At 37.1% G+C, this 16,297-nt stretch overlaps 1 protein-coding gene across 1 annotated transcript; it reads left to right on the top strand.

Annotated features, from left to right (window-relative positions):
• The first annotated feature begins 455 nt into the window (after positions 1 to 455).
• Positions 456 to 15,995, top strand: LOC149847380 (succinate dehydrogenase subunit 7A, mitochondrial-like). Its single transcript, XM_089998401.1, has 4 exons — positions 456 to 543; positions 653 to 727; positions 13,904 to 14,006; positions 15,631 to 15,995. The coding sequence occupies exons 1-4, from the start codon at positions 487 to 489 to the stop codon at positions 15,705 to 15,707; spliced, it is 312 nt and encodes a 103-aa protein (XP_089854527.1). The 5' UTR covers positions 456 to 486; the 3' UTR covers positions 15,708 to 15,995.
• Positions 15,996 to 16,297: the final 302 nt, after the last annotated feature.

Below are 16,297 nucleotides of genomic sequence, written 5' to 3'. Positions count from 1 at the left end.
AAAGAAAATAAGATTAGAAAAAATAATGTAAATTATATTTAAAACACATTTTTTACTACTTAACAAGCTTACACAAGTACCAAGTATTCATATTGAGTTTGCCGAGCCTATTTTAGGTGTTTAAACGAGCTCTTTACAAGCCGAACATGAGTAGAGTCACGGGCCATTTAACTTGTTTTCCAGTCCAATCACAAGGAGTACACTCAGCTTTAGCCTCGAGGCAAAAGCATACCCACGGCTTTCGAGCTCATGATGTTCAATCAACTTGGTAACATTCATCAGCTACCCTACCAGATGATCGAAACCTTCCTGTGCCAAGGCCTGTCCTTGGTCATACTTAAAATGTAGTTTGGTTCTGGTCCATTCACTTGAAGATCCAGATCCAACTACGTGCAGTCTGACTCAGACCTTCTACTACAAATAGGCCAGACTCACAGGAGTCAGGACACATGCCAACACACACACTCTCTCTCTGTCTCTGCAGGAATGGCAATGATGTCCTTTTTCTCAAGGAGCAAGCTGCTCACCCACTTTCATCCACAGGTCTCTCTCTCTCTCTCTCTCTCTCTATATATATATATATATATATATATATATATATATATCTTTCTGTGGATTTTACTCAAATGGGTCTCTTTTCATGGTGGATCAGGGGAATACGGGGAGCCCATCACCATCTTTCCAATCGCGTGGCCTTCACATCGAGGCCGGCGCTCGAGAGAAAGCCGTAAGTCACATCCCCAACAAACCCATCTCTCTCTCTCGTCGGATCCTTATTTGATTTATCATCCTCTATAATTCCTTGCCCAAATGATGGATTCTTGAGGCTACCCATTTTCTGTTTACATCGATTTTTATTCGCGTTGGTTATCTCAGTTGATGACATATTTTCTTTCATTGACTATTAGATGTTTATCTATTACATATGATTTTTGTTTTTTAAGTTGGTGTTATTTGATGATCCGATATCGGCTTCTTCTTTGCTTTTTAATATGGAAAGAATCTTGTGATATGTGGTTTATCAAGAAAGGAATTGTTGGAGGGCAGGGAAGAGTTGTCTAGCTATACTGTTGGCCGGGGATGAATGTCTGCTTGTTTATTTTATAAATTGACTGGCTATTCGAAATGGGTGATGGTTAGGTTCTTCGATCTGTGGTTCAGGATCACTACAATTAGTGATGGAAAGCGACTATGTTTCTATCACTTTCTGAATACATCTCGATAAAACTGTGATTTTCAAAATGTCGCTGATATTTGTGACTATGGGCTGTGCAAAGAAATGTGGGAATTCTTGAAGGAAAATAGTCAAATACTCCCTTATTAACCTTCATCGAATGCACTTGTGAAGTATTGGAGGCTGGGTTGCAAACTTTATTAATTATTTGAAAGGAATTCTGGGGTGATCCTTTTGCATTCAGGTTATTCTTGCTAGGTGTGCAGGATAGAGTGACCATAGTCATCAAGTTGTGGGTTACGTGTTGCAGGTCAACAGCTACATAGATATTGCATAACATTGGTCTGTTTGAGTTATGCACCCCTTATGCTGTGGTATGTTGACTCATTGGTTGCAGCAGGTGGCATCGCAAAATAGAAAAATTGATGGTAGCTATGGGAGTGGTTGGCTTAATAGGAAAGAATCAGAAGTTTTCTTCTTCTTGAAACAAGTGAGGCTTGAAGCCTGGGCAGTTTATCTATTGCCTTCTTTCAGGAACTCTGAGATGCGCTATAAGATCTAGTGGGAGTGTTTTGTGTGTGCTATCCTATTAAAATGTCTAGTGTGAACGCAATAAATCAGTAAATAAAGCAACACAATTAGGAGATGCTATGTTTGATAATTTTAGACAATCAATGACTGGTTAGTAGGTTGTACCAATGTTTTAAAACCCGGTGACTCGTCACTCAGCTCGTCCTTGAGTGACTCGTGACTCGGCCGGGTCAACTCGGTGACTAGGCCGGGTAATGTTAACTTTTATTTTATATAAAATATATAAATATATGTATATATTATCTATATTTTATAGTATTTTACCAATAAATTATATATAATATACATTGTATGATATTTTTTATAATACATTTAATGTAGAATTGTATTAATACATGTATATTCATATTTTTATATATAATATACATAATATTTATATTATATTTCATATAATATATGTAATTATATATAAAATATATTATATACTTATATATATGCATGACTCGCCCATGACTTAGCTGACTCGCCCATGACTTGGCCGAGTTTTGTTAAAGCCGAGTCACACTTGGTTTTTGACCCGGTGATTGGGTGATCCGGGCTGAGTCAACCGAGTCACCGGGTCAGCCCGACGAGTTTTTAAACCATGGGTTGTACTTGGTCCTTGTTTGTGTTAATGTATATCTCTCTCTCTCTCTCTCTCTCTCTCTATATATATATATATATATATATATATATATATATATATATATATATATATATATATATATACAACAACAACTACGCCTTCATCCCAAAACAATTGGGGTCGGCGATACGAACCAAAAAAGAAAATCATTCTGGGTCTTCCACATGAATCCTTCTCCTCCAATCATTTCTATCCAATGCCATGTCCTCGGTGAGGTTCAAAGCATTCATATCCTTTCCTATCACCTCCATCCATGTCTTCCTAGGCCTACCCCGACCTCTTTTAACTAATATATTTTCCCATTTCTCCATCCTTCTAACTGGAGCATCATTAGGCCTTCGCCGAATATGTCCAAACCACCGTAAACGATTCTCTCTCATCTTATTTTCAATGGGTGCAACGCCTACTTTCTTACGTATCTCCTCGTTCTGAATCTTATCTTTTATTGTATTTCCACACATCCATCTCAGCATACGCATCTCAGCTACACTCATTTTTTGAATATGATGTCTCTTGGCAGCCCAACATTCCTTACCATATAGTAAAGCGAGCCTAATAGTCGTCCTATAAAACTTTCCCTTCAACCGCAATGGCATTCTACGATCGCACAACACTCCAGTTGCACTTTTCCATTTCATCCACCCAACCTTTATCCTATGATTTACATCTCCATCAATTTCTCCATACTTTTGAATGATAGATCCCAAATATTTGAAACAATCATCCACCGGTATTTCTTGCTCACCAAGCTTCACTACACTCCCATCACTACTTCGTTGCTTACTAAACCGACATTCCATGTATTCTGTCTTACTCTTACTCAACTTAAAACCTCTTGCTTCTAATGTCTGTCTCTATAATTCTAACTTAGCATTAACCCCAGCTCTAGACTCATCAATCAAAACAATATCATCAGCAAACAACATACACCACAGCACATTTTCTTGAATTGATCTCGTAAGTTCATCCATCACTATAGCAAATAGGAAAGGGCTTAAAGCAGATCCTTGATGTAACCCAACCGTTATAGGAAAATTGGTTGTCACCCCTCCACAAGTGCGGACATTGGTTACTACTACTTCATACATATCCTTAATTATACTAATGTACTTGAGAGACACGCCTTTCTTCATCATTGTCCACCAGAGAACATCCCTAGGTACTCTATCGTATGCCTTCTCCAAATCAATAAAAACCATATGCAAATCTTTGTTCCTCTCTCTATTTCTCTCAATAAGTTGTCTAAGAAGATGTATAGCTTCCATAGTTGATCTTCCAGACATAAAACCAAATTGATTCTCCGATATCATGACAACCTTCCTCAACCTAGACTCAATCACCCTCTCCCAAAGTTTCATAGTATGACTCATGAGTTTTATACCACGATAATTTGTGTAATCTTGTATATCACCCTTATTCTTAAATAGAGGCACCAAAGTACTCTTCCTCCACTCATTAGGCATCTTATTTGTCCGCCAAATCTTGTTAAAAAGATTTGTCAACCATTCTAAACCTTTCTCTCCCAAGCATTTCCAAGCCTCGATAGGTATACCATCTGGGCCAACTGCCCTTCTTGATTTCATTTTCTTCAAAGCCTCTGCAATTTCTTTCTTTTGAATCTTGCACATGAAGTCACGATTCATCTCATGAAAAGGAATGAAGAAGTCCCCAAGATCTTGAGCATGACTTTCATTAAATAGCTTATCAAAATAATCTTTCCATCTCTCCTTAATTTCCTCATCTTTGACTAAAACCCTTTGCATTTCATCTTGGATACATCTAACCATACCCAGATCCCTCGATTTCCTATCTCTCATCTTTGCAAGCCTATAAATATCCTTCTCGCCCTCTTTGGTATCCAACTTGTCATAAACCTCCTTATATACCTTATCCCTCGCGTTCCGAACTACTTTTTTAGCTTCCTTCTTTGCTATCATATACTTCTCCAAATTCTCATTATCACGACTCTTACTTAGATTTCTATAACACTCTTTTAACCTTAATAGCTAATTTGACATCCTCGTTCCACCACGATGTATCCTTACCTAGCGGTGCACCGCCTTTAGACTCACCCAATACCTCCTTAGCTACCTTTCTCATGCCACCCGTTATCTTATTCCACATTGATTCTGAATCCTCCTCGAGACACCAATCAGCTTCCTTAACTACATGCTCTACAAACATTCCTTGTTTAGCTCCTTTCAGTGCCCACCACTTAATTCTAGGATTTATCCTATGTTTATCCCTTTTGCGGCATTGTCTAATTCTAAGATCTAAAATTAAGACTATGTTGTGTAGCTACACTTTCTCCCGGTATAACCTTACAATCGATGCAACAACCCCTATCTCTCTTTCTAAGTAGGAAAAAATCTATCTGACTCGTATTAACCCCATTTTTAAATGTTACTCGGTGAGAATCCCTCTTCCTAAACCAAGTGTTTGCTAAGATCATATCATAGGACAAACCAAAATCTAAAATCCTTTCTCCACTTTCGTTTCTTTCTCCTATGCCATAGCCTCCATGGATACTCTCAAATTCATCCCTACTAATGCCTACATGCCCATTAAGGTCACCGCCGATGAAAAGCCTTTCTCCATAAGATATCCCTTGTACTACTCCATCTAAATCTTCCCAAAATTGACGCTTAATGGAATCATCTAAACCTACTTGAGGTGCATAAACACTAATAATATTAATAATATCCGAACCTAATACTAATTTAATAAGTAAAATCCTATCACCCTTCCTACGGACCTCAACTACATTATCTATAAACTCACGACTCATAACAATCTCTACTCCATTCCTATTCCTATTTATTCATGTATACCAAATCTTATATCCCCAAGGTTCTATCACTTTTGCTTTCTCACCTACCCATTTGGTCTCTTGCAGACATAAAATATCAATCTTTCTCCTACACATCACATCTACTAACTCTACCAACTTACCAGTTAAAGATCCTATGTTCCAAGTGGCTAACCTAATTTTATGGTCTTGGACTAACTTCTTTACCCCCATCCGTCCAACAAAGTGAGGGAACCCTTGCCTATTTGACACCACACCCGGGCGCCGGTGTGACGCGTCGCTTCCGGGCGACGACTTAGCAACCCTTGCCCATTTATCACTGCCTCCGGGCCTATAGAGTACAACGCGTCGCTCAGTAGGGAACGCCCCAGCGAAATTCTCATATTGGTTCATAATCATAGGGTATGACTAAGTTTTTGTGTTGGCTGTCAGAGGCCTACCGCAACCCTCCTCCTTTATCCGGGCTTGGGACCGGCAGTGTATAACTAAACAGTTATATATATATAAACTGGAATACCCAGCAGGGATATTCCGGTCATTTCACTTGTAATAGGCATCAGCCTATTAGGGTTTTATTTTATTTTATTTTTTACCTTTTTACTTTTTTGATAAAGGTGATTGGTCAACTCCAACTAGCTGTAGTAGCTGCTCCCTTTTAACTCCTTGTATTATAAATAGGCCTTTAAGGCCCATGTATTTCCAATGCTTCTTAAGAGCATTTCTATGCAATACAAGAATATTTTTTACCCTTGTGTGGGTGGTGTGGCTTGATCAATCAAGTATTCTTCTTGATTGACGGTGTTATTGCAAGTCCATAAATGACGTCTCTTTATATTTGTTCCATTTCATTATATGGTATCATAGCTTTGGTGCTCTTGAGGTATTATTCATTCAGATAAGACCAAGAAGAGGATCGTGAGTTTGGTGAAGCATTGGGAAGCACACTATCAAAGAGCTCCTCAACAAATCTTGTGTCATCTTTCTTTCTTTCTTTCTTTCTTTCTCTCTCTTTCTCTATGGAGAATGAAAGAGAAGTGATCGTCTCCATTCTCGTGTTACTCAATGATACAAATTATGTGATGTGGGCATCCATAGTGAAGCACAAAATATGGGAAAAGGGTCTATGGGATTTGGTTGATGATATCGAAAGAAGGAACTCTTTAAGGAGAAAAGATGTTTAAGGCCATCTCCGATTATGAAAAGAAATGGAAAGAGTGGAGGATGGGTCATTCCAAGATAATTGGATGGCTTATCAATAGTGTGGATATTCGCAAGTGCTCTAGCGTAGCGAAATTTGATTTCGCTAATGATGCATGAAAATATCTTAAAGATATGTATAGTCTCAAAGATATTACTCACATATGCAATGTGCAAAACAAAGTGAAAACTATGATCTAAGGAGAGATGAACATTAGGGAATATTACGATGAGTTATAAACCTCCTCACTTTGTAAAAAATGAGAATGAAAGAAATTCTAATGACCATGGAAGAAATAAAAGTAATAAAAGAAGTGATCATAAAAACAAGAAGGTTGGCAAAATCATATGTTACCATTGCTATGAACCGGGACACATCAAGCCATTTTGCCCCAAAAGGAAAGAAGACTAAAGAGATGATAAAAAGGTTGCTTCGGTGGGACCTCTCTTTGAAAAAAATGTCGTACATGAGTCTAAATGCATCGGCTCATTATCTTTGGCTCAACTGATGGAGGCACTACAACCAATGTTAAGAAAACAAGCTTCTTCCTTTTTGGGGGTGGCCGTATCTACAAGTGGTGACCCCGGTAAGATTTCTTGGATCTTTGACTCTGGTGCCTCTTTCTTTATGAGTCTGAATGAGTTTATATTATCCGGATGTCATACTAACTCAAATAACTCTTATGTTTCAATCGCCAATGAAGCTTCTTTAAAAATTAAAAGTTTTGGGGGTTTTAAAAAACAATAAACCTTTTTATATCAAATATTAGAGTAGTACCAAAATTGAATTTAAATCTTTTATTTGTTTTTCAAATTGCAGGTTATGGATGTAAAGTTTTGTTTTCATCTAATGATTGTTTAATACAGGATCTCCAGTCCGGGAAGTCGATTGGGCGAGGCCATAGAAGAGGAGATCTCTATGTTATGGACAATCTTGAGTTATCAAAACATACATTTTGTAATTTTGTGAAAAAGAAAGATATAGAAAATTGACACAAAAGACTAGGATATCCTTATGTGTCCAAATTACACTTATTTTCATTTCTTACAAGTTATAAAGAAAGAGATTTGTTTGTAAAGATTGCATCCTTGGTAAAATGATTTATTTACCCTTTGGGCCAAGATATTTTATTTCTAAAAATCCATTTAAGTTAGTACATTCGGATGTATGGGAACTGGTTCTGGTTGTATCCAAAGGAAGAGTATCTTATTATGTTGTGTTTGTGAATGATTATAGTAGACACTCTTGGATATTTTTTTTCAAACAAAAATTCAAAGTATTTGATTGTTTTAAAAAATTTTGTTACTATAAAAAGACTCAATTTAAAACCAATATTCAAATCTTTAGAACCGATTCTGGGGGAAATTTTATGTAAAAAAAAATCAAAAATTATTTTGACCTACATGCTATGTCACATGGGTGAGGGTGCGACACGGGTGCGGCGCAATTTTAAAATTTTTGGACACGGGGACTCGACTATATATATATATATAATATTATTTTTTAAAAAAGTGCACATACACACAGTCTGTGTCTGTGACTGCAGCACTGTGCACAGCACAGACTGTGCACAACACAACACTGTGCTAGACTGTGCACTGATTCTTCTTATTTATTTTTTTAAATAAAAAATATAAAAAAAAATCGTTTTTAGGGACAAATGAACATTTTTGGACTCGGTCAAAGTTGACCGAGTCCAAAATGTGGACGGACTCGGCCTCAACTCGTTGATCGAGTCTAACTCGGCATTGACCGAGTCCGACTCGGCATTGACCGAGTCCAGGCCGAGTCCGAAGCCGCACCCGTGTCGGGGCGTGTCGACTCGGGTGCGGCACCTCCCTAGCCGAGTTCGTGTGACATAGCCTACATGGGATTGTCCATAAAAAATCTTGTCCTTATACTCCTCAACAAAATGGATTATCCAAAAGGAAACATAGACATATTGTTGAGACCATTAGAACACTTCTTATATCAAGAAATATTTCAAAAATGTTTTGGGCCGAAGCCGCCCTTATGGTTGTTTATTTGATAAATAAAATGCCTTCAAAAAACATTAAAAACATCTTTCCTATTGAAAAATTATTTAAAACATCTCCCCGATTATAAATGGTTGAGAGTCTTTGGTTGTAAATGTTTTGTCCTTACCAATAAAAATGACAAACTTTCCTCAAAAGCAATTCCTTGTGTTTTTTTAGTGTATGCCGAAAATAAAAAAAGATATAGATGCTATGACACTAAAAGTAACAAATTATATGTTTCAAGAAATGTTACTTTTCTTGAAAACGAAAATGGGTTTGGCAAAGAGAAAATCTAAGAGAATTGCGATTATTTATTTCTTTTTGACCTTGTTAATGAACATGAAAGATGTGAAAACATTTATGATGTACATGAAAGTGACAACGAGGATACTCATGATGCACATGAGAATGTGAATGGGTCTTGATGGTATGAACCTATCTCATAATGAAATACAAACCTATACTCGACGTACCGAAGACCATCCACCATATGCTTTAGAAAAATATTCCCAAAATCAAGATATAAATTCTTCTAGTATTAGAAAATCCATAAGAATTTCAAAAGCTCCTAGTAGATTTGTATCCTATGATTCTTTTGAACCTAGGTATAAATCGTGTCTAATAGCTATACACTAATATATATAACCAACATCCTACCATGATGCTAAAAATCATTAAGAATGGATTATGACAATAAATGATGAATTAGAAGCTTTAGAAAAGACAAAAACTTAGACAATTCAAATATTACTTAAAGAAAAAAAACTACAGGATGTAGATGAGTTTCAAGATAAAAACTAAATGGGATGGGATATTAGAAATATATAAAGCTAGGCTAGTAGCCAAGGGATAAACTCAAGAATATGAGATAGACTATGAAGAGACATTTGCTCTAGTCGTTCGAATGACCACTGTTAGAACCTTTATTTCTATAACATCAATTAAAAAATTGTCAATCTTTCAAATTGACGTAAAGAATGTCTTTTTGAATGATAATCTTAATGAGGAAGTTTACATGAATTCTCCATCAAGTTTGAGTTTAGCACATGAAAAAATCCTTCGGTTACGAAAAACTTTGTATGGTTTAAAACAAATTCCCAAAGCTTGGTATGATAAGTTCAGTAGTATGATGACACAACTTCATTTTAAATCTTGTTATGCTGATACTGCATTATTTGTTAAGTCTTCTAATGTAGAAATAGTAATATTGTTTTTTTACGTTAATGATATGATTATCACAAGAGGTGATAAGCAAGGATTTAATCATATCAAAGATGTGCTCAAAGACAACTTTGATATGACAGATCTTAGTTTTTTATGATATTTTTTTTAATAGAAGTGCTTTACTCACCTCGTGGTTGTTTTTTGTCATAGACTAAGTATGCAACAGAGATCATAGAACGGTCAGGACTTTCAGATGAAAAACGAGTTGATACTCCAGAGGTAATAAATGCAAAAATAAAGAAAGATGATAGAGAACTTCTGAAGGATCCAACTCCATATAGACAAATGATTAGAGTTTTGTCTTAGCTCTCTATTACTCATCCTGATATTTCTCATGCTATTCATTTTGTTAGTCAATTTCATCATGCTCCCACTATAAGACATATGAGTGTTGTAATGTGAATTATTAGATATATTAAAAATTCTGTTAATTTATAGATTATTTTTGTCATCCTCTTTTACGTTAGAAGTCATTGCATATTCTGATTCTGACTTGAGGGGAGAATTTGAACGATAGACGCTCAACAATTGGTTCCTGTGTTTTTGTAGGTGACTCTAATTTCATGGCGATGAAAGAAGCAGCAAAATGTGTTCTTCTCTTCCACTGAAGCAGAGTACCGTGCCATGACAACAATTACGTCTGAGTTAGTATGGTTGAGATAATTATTAGAGGATTTGAGAGTTCACATTGCAGACTCTCAAGATTATGTTGTGACAATAAGAGCGTTGTATACATTGCAAGCAATCATACATTCCATGAGAGAATAAAACACATTGAAATGGATTATCACTACGTTCATGAAGAATTCCTGAAAAAGACCATCACGTTGCCTTACGTTCCATCTGAGTATCAACTATCAGATTTCTTCATTAAAGCACTCCCGTCACCTAGATTTCACTTCCTACTTGGCAAACTATCGGTTGTTATACAATGACTTTGAGGGGGGGTGTTAAGATATATAAACTGGAATACCCAGCAGGGGTATTCTGGTCATTCCACTTATAATAGGCATCAGCCCATTAAGGGCTGACTGTTTTTTTGTTTTATTTTATTTTTTACCTTTTTACTTTTTTGATAAAAGTGATTGGGCAACTCCAACTAGCTCTTGGAGCGCCCAACAGCTAGTTGGGCTGCTCCCTTTTAGCTCCTTGTATTATAAATAGGCCTTTAAGGCCCATGTATTTCCAATGCTTTTTTAGAGCATTTCTATGCAATACAAGAATATTTTTGACCCTTGTGTGAGTAGTGTGGTTTGATCAATCAAGTGTTCTTCTTGATTGATTGTGTTCTTGCAAGTCCATTAAGTGACATCTTTTTATATTTGTTCCATTTCATTATAGTTTGAAGGAGAAAGGTGTTTGAAATGTTTTTAGATTCCAATTGATCTATTTAAGGTCCTGTCTTGAATGCATCAGCTTAATTAAAAGCTATGTCACATACCTGCAGGTGCAAAAGGTGTGGCATGCAATTTCAAAAACTTGTTTTTTTTTTTTTTTGGGGGGGTGGGGGGGTGGGGGGGGGGGGGGTGGGGGGGGTGCGGGGTGCCTAGTTCTCATACTTTGAAAACGAGCATTTCTTGCCAATGTGAAACAAACACCCTCAGGGTGGGGCCCATAGTCAATGAGAAGAGAGTTTCCCGTTGACCGTGGGCTTATGAAAACTGTTTTGTATCAGCCCCCCTCTTGAATAATGCTCTTGTTGAAGTCATCATGTGAGAACCACCATGTTGCTGATCCAGTCTGCCACCACCTTACATTGGTTAGAGAGGGAGATGAGGGCGGCCATGGTGGAGGGGAGATGGGGACTCAAATATGTGGGTAGGTATACCAGTGTGAGTTCCATTGGTTGAACAGGGAAATGGAACAGCCATGATGGAGAGACTTCAACGGGTTCTTAGAAGCACAGTGGAAGGACTCAGAGATGAGGGTGGGTTAGGCATCCCTATGAATTGGCCAAGGGTGTATATCTGGTGAGGGTGATGACAATGGTGGTGCAAGAGGGTGGAGTACAGACTAACAATCGACCTTGATGTTGAATGCAGTGTTGGCAGCCTAGATCAGTGATTCATAGTCAGAGAGGGAGATGTGGAGGGCCATGGTGGGGTGATACCTTGATGGCCTTCTTGGCGGCGCATTGGAAGCACTCATACATGAGGATAGGGTGGACACTCTTGTCAATGAGGGAGCACATACTTGTGGAGGAGCCAGTGAGTGTGATGTTGGTGGTGTTGTTGTCTCCGGCAGCAGAGTTTTCCAAACAGTAGGGATCAATGAGAATATTTGTTGATGCAGGCTGAAGCACTTCCGATGGAGGACACTTCCCATGTGAAACAAACACATCCATGACTTTCTAGAAACGTTCTTTCATGTGAAAAATATTTCATAGAACTTGATTTTTGCATTGGAAGTTAGTTTCACATGAACTTGTTTTGTCTTTCTCATACATGAAACAAACGCCCCCTAAGTCTTTCTTAAGCTTGGATAAATTTGGACCTATGTCCACATAGATGCGGGTGCAGATGTGGGTGCACTTTGGCAGTGCAAAATCACCCGCGCCGTGTTGCATATATTAAAAGCAGCTTTGTCAAGTGGTCAGGTAAAAGTACTTATGAAGAGGGTTTTGTGTTTGCTAAATAAGGTTGCCTAATGTGGTCCATCAAGAGAAGGGGATTCTGGTTTTAAGTGGTATTAGATCTTTGTGTTGCATTTGCATGATTTGATACTCAGTTCTAGTTAGTTGCAGTTTCATAACTCTATGAGGCTTACCAGATTATGAGATAGGTCATCACACATTTTTCCTTAACCCCCAATTTCTTAGCCTTTTGAGACAGAAATCTGCAGCTTTTGCCTTCTTGCATTTGATGCACATTGTGGACCAAAGTTAGCATTTTTCTGATTGAATTTATGGATAACTCTTTTTAGTGGAGTAGGGATTGGAGTTGTGATTCTAGAAGCAAGCCATGTGAAATTGTGGACATTTGAAATTTTATTCTTAAATACTTGAAAAGATCTTATGATGTACTGGTGTATATCAGGCTTTATTGTGTTTCAAGGGGATCCCAATCTGCAAAGGTGCTGGGGAATATTAGCAGATATTGGCAATATTTAATATATTATTTTTTCCATGTTGTTGTGGTTTTCTTGAATCGTTTAATAGGAATCTTTTTTGTGCTTTCATTAAAAGGTTGATATTGGTAAAAGTGCTTTCATTAAGATCTATTATCATCTCTACACTGGATTTTTGAAGTGGTTGAATGGAATCTTGAAAGGAACATAAGGAAATGTTATAGCATGGACTGGATAGTTATCTCACAGTTCATATATATTGCTGGCTAAATTGCTGCACATGCCATTGGAAGGGGAATATTTGGTTTCATCTAAAGAATCCTTATATTTTTCATGTGACTATATACATTCTTTGCCCATCTCTTTTTTCAAAAATAAAATCTTTTAACTTAATATGTGGAAGATAGACAATAATATTTAAATCATGAGTGTCTCTGCCAGTCGGTTTTGTAGGTCTAGTCATTAGCTGTTCATCAGGTCTTAGTACCTGCATGGGGGTGAACCTTCAATTATTTGGTCCAAACAGGATGGAACTGTTTCCTGATTTAGTCTTCACCTGTTCTTTCAAATTATGTTAATTAATTTCATTGTCAGAGCATCTGATTCCAACTTGCTTCTCAATTTATGTGACTTTTAATTTATTTTATGTTTGAAAAGGGGAAAAACGTTTTATTTTTATAGTGTTGTCAGTTTAGTTAATTGGTCATTATTTGGTTGCCTATAGCAGCATCTTGTTTTCGGTCTTTTTTTTGTTTGCTTGCACCATTTTTTTTCTAATCTTCATGAAGTAATCAAAGTTTTAGTACTTCCGATTGACAGAACTGGATAACTTTTTCTGTAAGCATATGAGTGTATGTATTTGCATATATAGCTTCCATAATAACTCTAATATGAAGATTAGTCATATTATTTTGTGATCTGCATTCTGGTAGCTTGCTTATTTCAGGTAATGGTTATTATTTTTTTAAATATATCATACTGTATTTCTGTGTTTAAGTGTGGTAGGATAATTTCAAACCTATCTGATTTCACAAAATCATTGTCTTTTTCACATTTCACTTCTCCTTATAAATATTGTGTGCAAACATTACAATTTGGACTTTGATATTTTGGATAGTATCTATTATACCTACTCTCAGAAAAATGAACAAAGATGTGTTAACCATTATGACCCTTTGTAATTTTTGCTTGTTCATAGCTCTTGGAAGAAGATCCTGCATTGAAGAGGTTCAAGTCACACAAGAGAAATGTATGGCGATTGAAAAGGCTTGGTGATGCGCTCACAATTGTTGTAGTTGCAGGTAAGCTTTCCCATATAGGTTGTATACTGAAAGTTTGAGAAACTATTAATCACAATGAATTTAATCGTGTATTGGGAAATGCTAACTTATTATGCTGCCATTCTAATGTTTGCAATTCCAGAATTGGGTAAATACTACAGAAAAAGAACATTTTGGTTGTAGGGCTGGATGAGATCTTTAAGAAATTACTGGTTTTATGTTATTGCCTTTGGAAGTTGGCCTGGAATGCTGGACCAGAAACAGCGACTTGGGGTCATTAAACTCATTTGGTGAAGACTTTGTCCTTAACGATGAATTTTCTGGTGGCTCTTTATGTGCATATCTTCCAGTTAATAAGTGTAGGTGAGGTTGCACATTTTGGTTTGTACTGTCCTAGATTTATGACTTGTAGACTGATATTGGCTGACATTGCAGCTTCCATTAGTCTGTTCTGGGTTAGACATGCATGAGTCACAAATACATCAATCTGAGCAATCCATCCTAGATGGCTACTCTTATGCAGTACACACACTCAATTGCTGAAATATCCAACTAATTAATTTGAGGGATCTTCAATGTGCGAGAATATTGGCTATTTTTCAGGAATGCATGGAATGATCTTTTACATGATTTTGTTGATAATCTGCTCCCTTTCTCTCTTATATTTTATTCTTTTTCATGTTTTGTATGATTATGGATCAAAATGATGGGGAAAAAATCTTGTGTGGGATGGTTCTGTTGAATCTATAGATCTAGAGTCAGCAGGCATCGGTTACCATTTTACTTGTCATTTGTGCTGGCTTTCTGGTCTCACTTTAAGGTTGAATCGAGAAATTAAGGTTATATATAATGATAACTTTACATTATCTCTAGAACTCCCTTTATTGCTTATTGGATGTGGGTGTGGTCCCCAACTTCCCATTTATAGGATCCTCGGAAACCTTTTTCGTTTGAAATTGTAAAATATCTAGCCCGTGTTTATAAGGTTTTGTTAAACTAGTCAGCAAGTGGATCACAACTGTTGGTTATCAGACACTGAACAATTTTTAGAAGGAAATTTGTGTTGCAATTTTTTTGTCATTTGCTGACAAATTGTGGCTACATTTTTCTCAACTTGGTAATAAATTTTCGATAATCACCTTAAAGACTTTCTGAACAATGAAGAGAAAAATGGCAAATCCTTTGACAAGGTGGATCTGGGCTTGAGGTCAAAATTTTTATTTTCCTTGTCTTGGTATGCTGTAGAAGATGCTTATAGGACTGCTTCTGCTGGGAAAGTCCATGGCCTTTCTCACATGCATCACTATGTTGAAGTCAATTTGATATTAAACTATCTGTAGAGTGTTGAATAATTGGCACTGGAGCAGTGCTGCTTGACGTTCATATGGGTGGATGTTATATGCTAGAAGTTTCTTCCTAGTTTTCACATTGTAACCTTCTGTCTTTTGAGTGATGTGCTTGCACGATAATGGTAAAATGTTTGGAATTTCTACTGCAAGGATTATTCTACTTGTTAGAGCTTATATTGTCATGTTTTTCATAAATTTACACCACGTAAGCAGGCTGAGGTTGGAATTAGAATAAAGCAATGGTAGTGCTGTTTTTTTTTAAGCTTTTTTTCATGTGATTTATGTATGTATCTCAGGTTGTTGCTGGGAGATATACGTCAGGGCTGAGATGAAGAAGTCAGCTCGTGAGCAAGAGCAGACTCATAGTGGTTGATCATGCTGTTCCTGTCAAGCTTCTCAAGTTGATTTGCTGTTGGTGTCTGCCTGTCTGCTGCTAATAAAAGTGATATACTGTTTAGAATAGATTTTAATGGTTCATATAGGCAGACAAAGACTTATTTGTAGCGGATATGTTTGAGAGGATCTTCAATGGACGGTAGTTTTTATCTTTACTGCTGCTTTTTCTCTTTGCTGCTTCAATAAAGTCTGAAACTGAGAAGGTCCTTTCCAGGATTATTATTGTAGCAGTCATTGAACTCAAAGGCTTGCTTTATTTTTTTTCATTTACTTAAGAGCAATCAAACATATGATGCAGTTCCTCTCAATTCCTACCATAACTATTTCTCTGCCCACCACCACGGGCGTGTGGCCAGCGGAGTGGTTGTGAGGGTGCTGAGATGAAGGTGCCAGATCAAGCCCCGCTGGCACACTGGTGTGTCCGTAGCATTCAGAGGTAGACCACATAAGGCAGGGTGGTCGTGGGGCTCCACCTGGGGTTTTCCTCGCTTTGGCGAGGGTTCCTGGTCATCATTAAAAAAACTATTTCTTTGCCCACAGGGCCTCTGCACAACTGGCTAGGTGGGT

The sequence above is a fragment of the Nuphar pumila genome, chromosome 2 (assembly GCF_984573655.1).
Source record: "Nuphar pumila chromosome 2, dmNupPumi1.hap1.1, whole genome shotgun sequence".
Taxonomy (NCBI): Eukaryota; Viridiplantae; Streptophyta; class Magnoliopsida; order Nymphaeales; family Nymphaeaceae; genus Nuphar; species Nuphar pumila.
This window is presented reverse-complemented; position numbering and strand designations above follow the sequence as displayed.

What these genes read in the sequence shown, in the direction of transcription:
- LOC149847380 (XM_089998401.1), top strand. Translation starts at nt 487, where the DNA reads ATGGCAATGATGTCCTTTTTCTCAAGGAGCAAGCTGCTCACCCACTTT. An exon ending in TCACCCACTTTCATCCACAG is followed by an intron (nt 544 to 652) that starts GTCTCTCTCTCT and finishes ATGGTGGATCAG; the next exon opens with GGGAATACGGGGAGCCCATC. An exon ending in CCGGCGCTCGAGAGAAAGCC is followed by an intron (nt 728 to 13,903) that starts GTAAGTCACATC and finishes GCTTGTTCATAG; the next exon opens with CTCTTGGAAGAAGATCCTGC.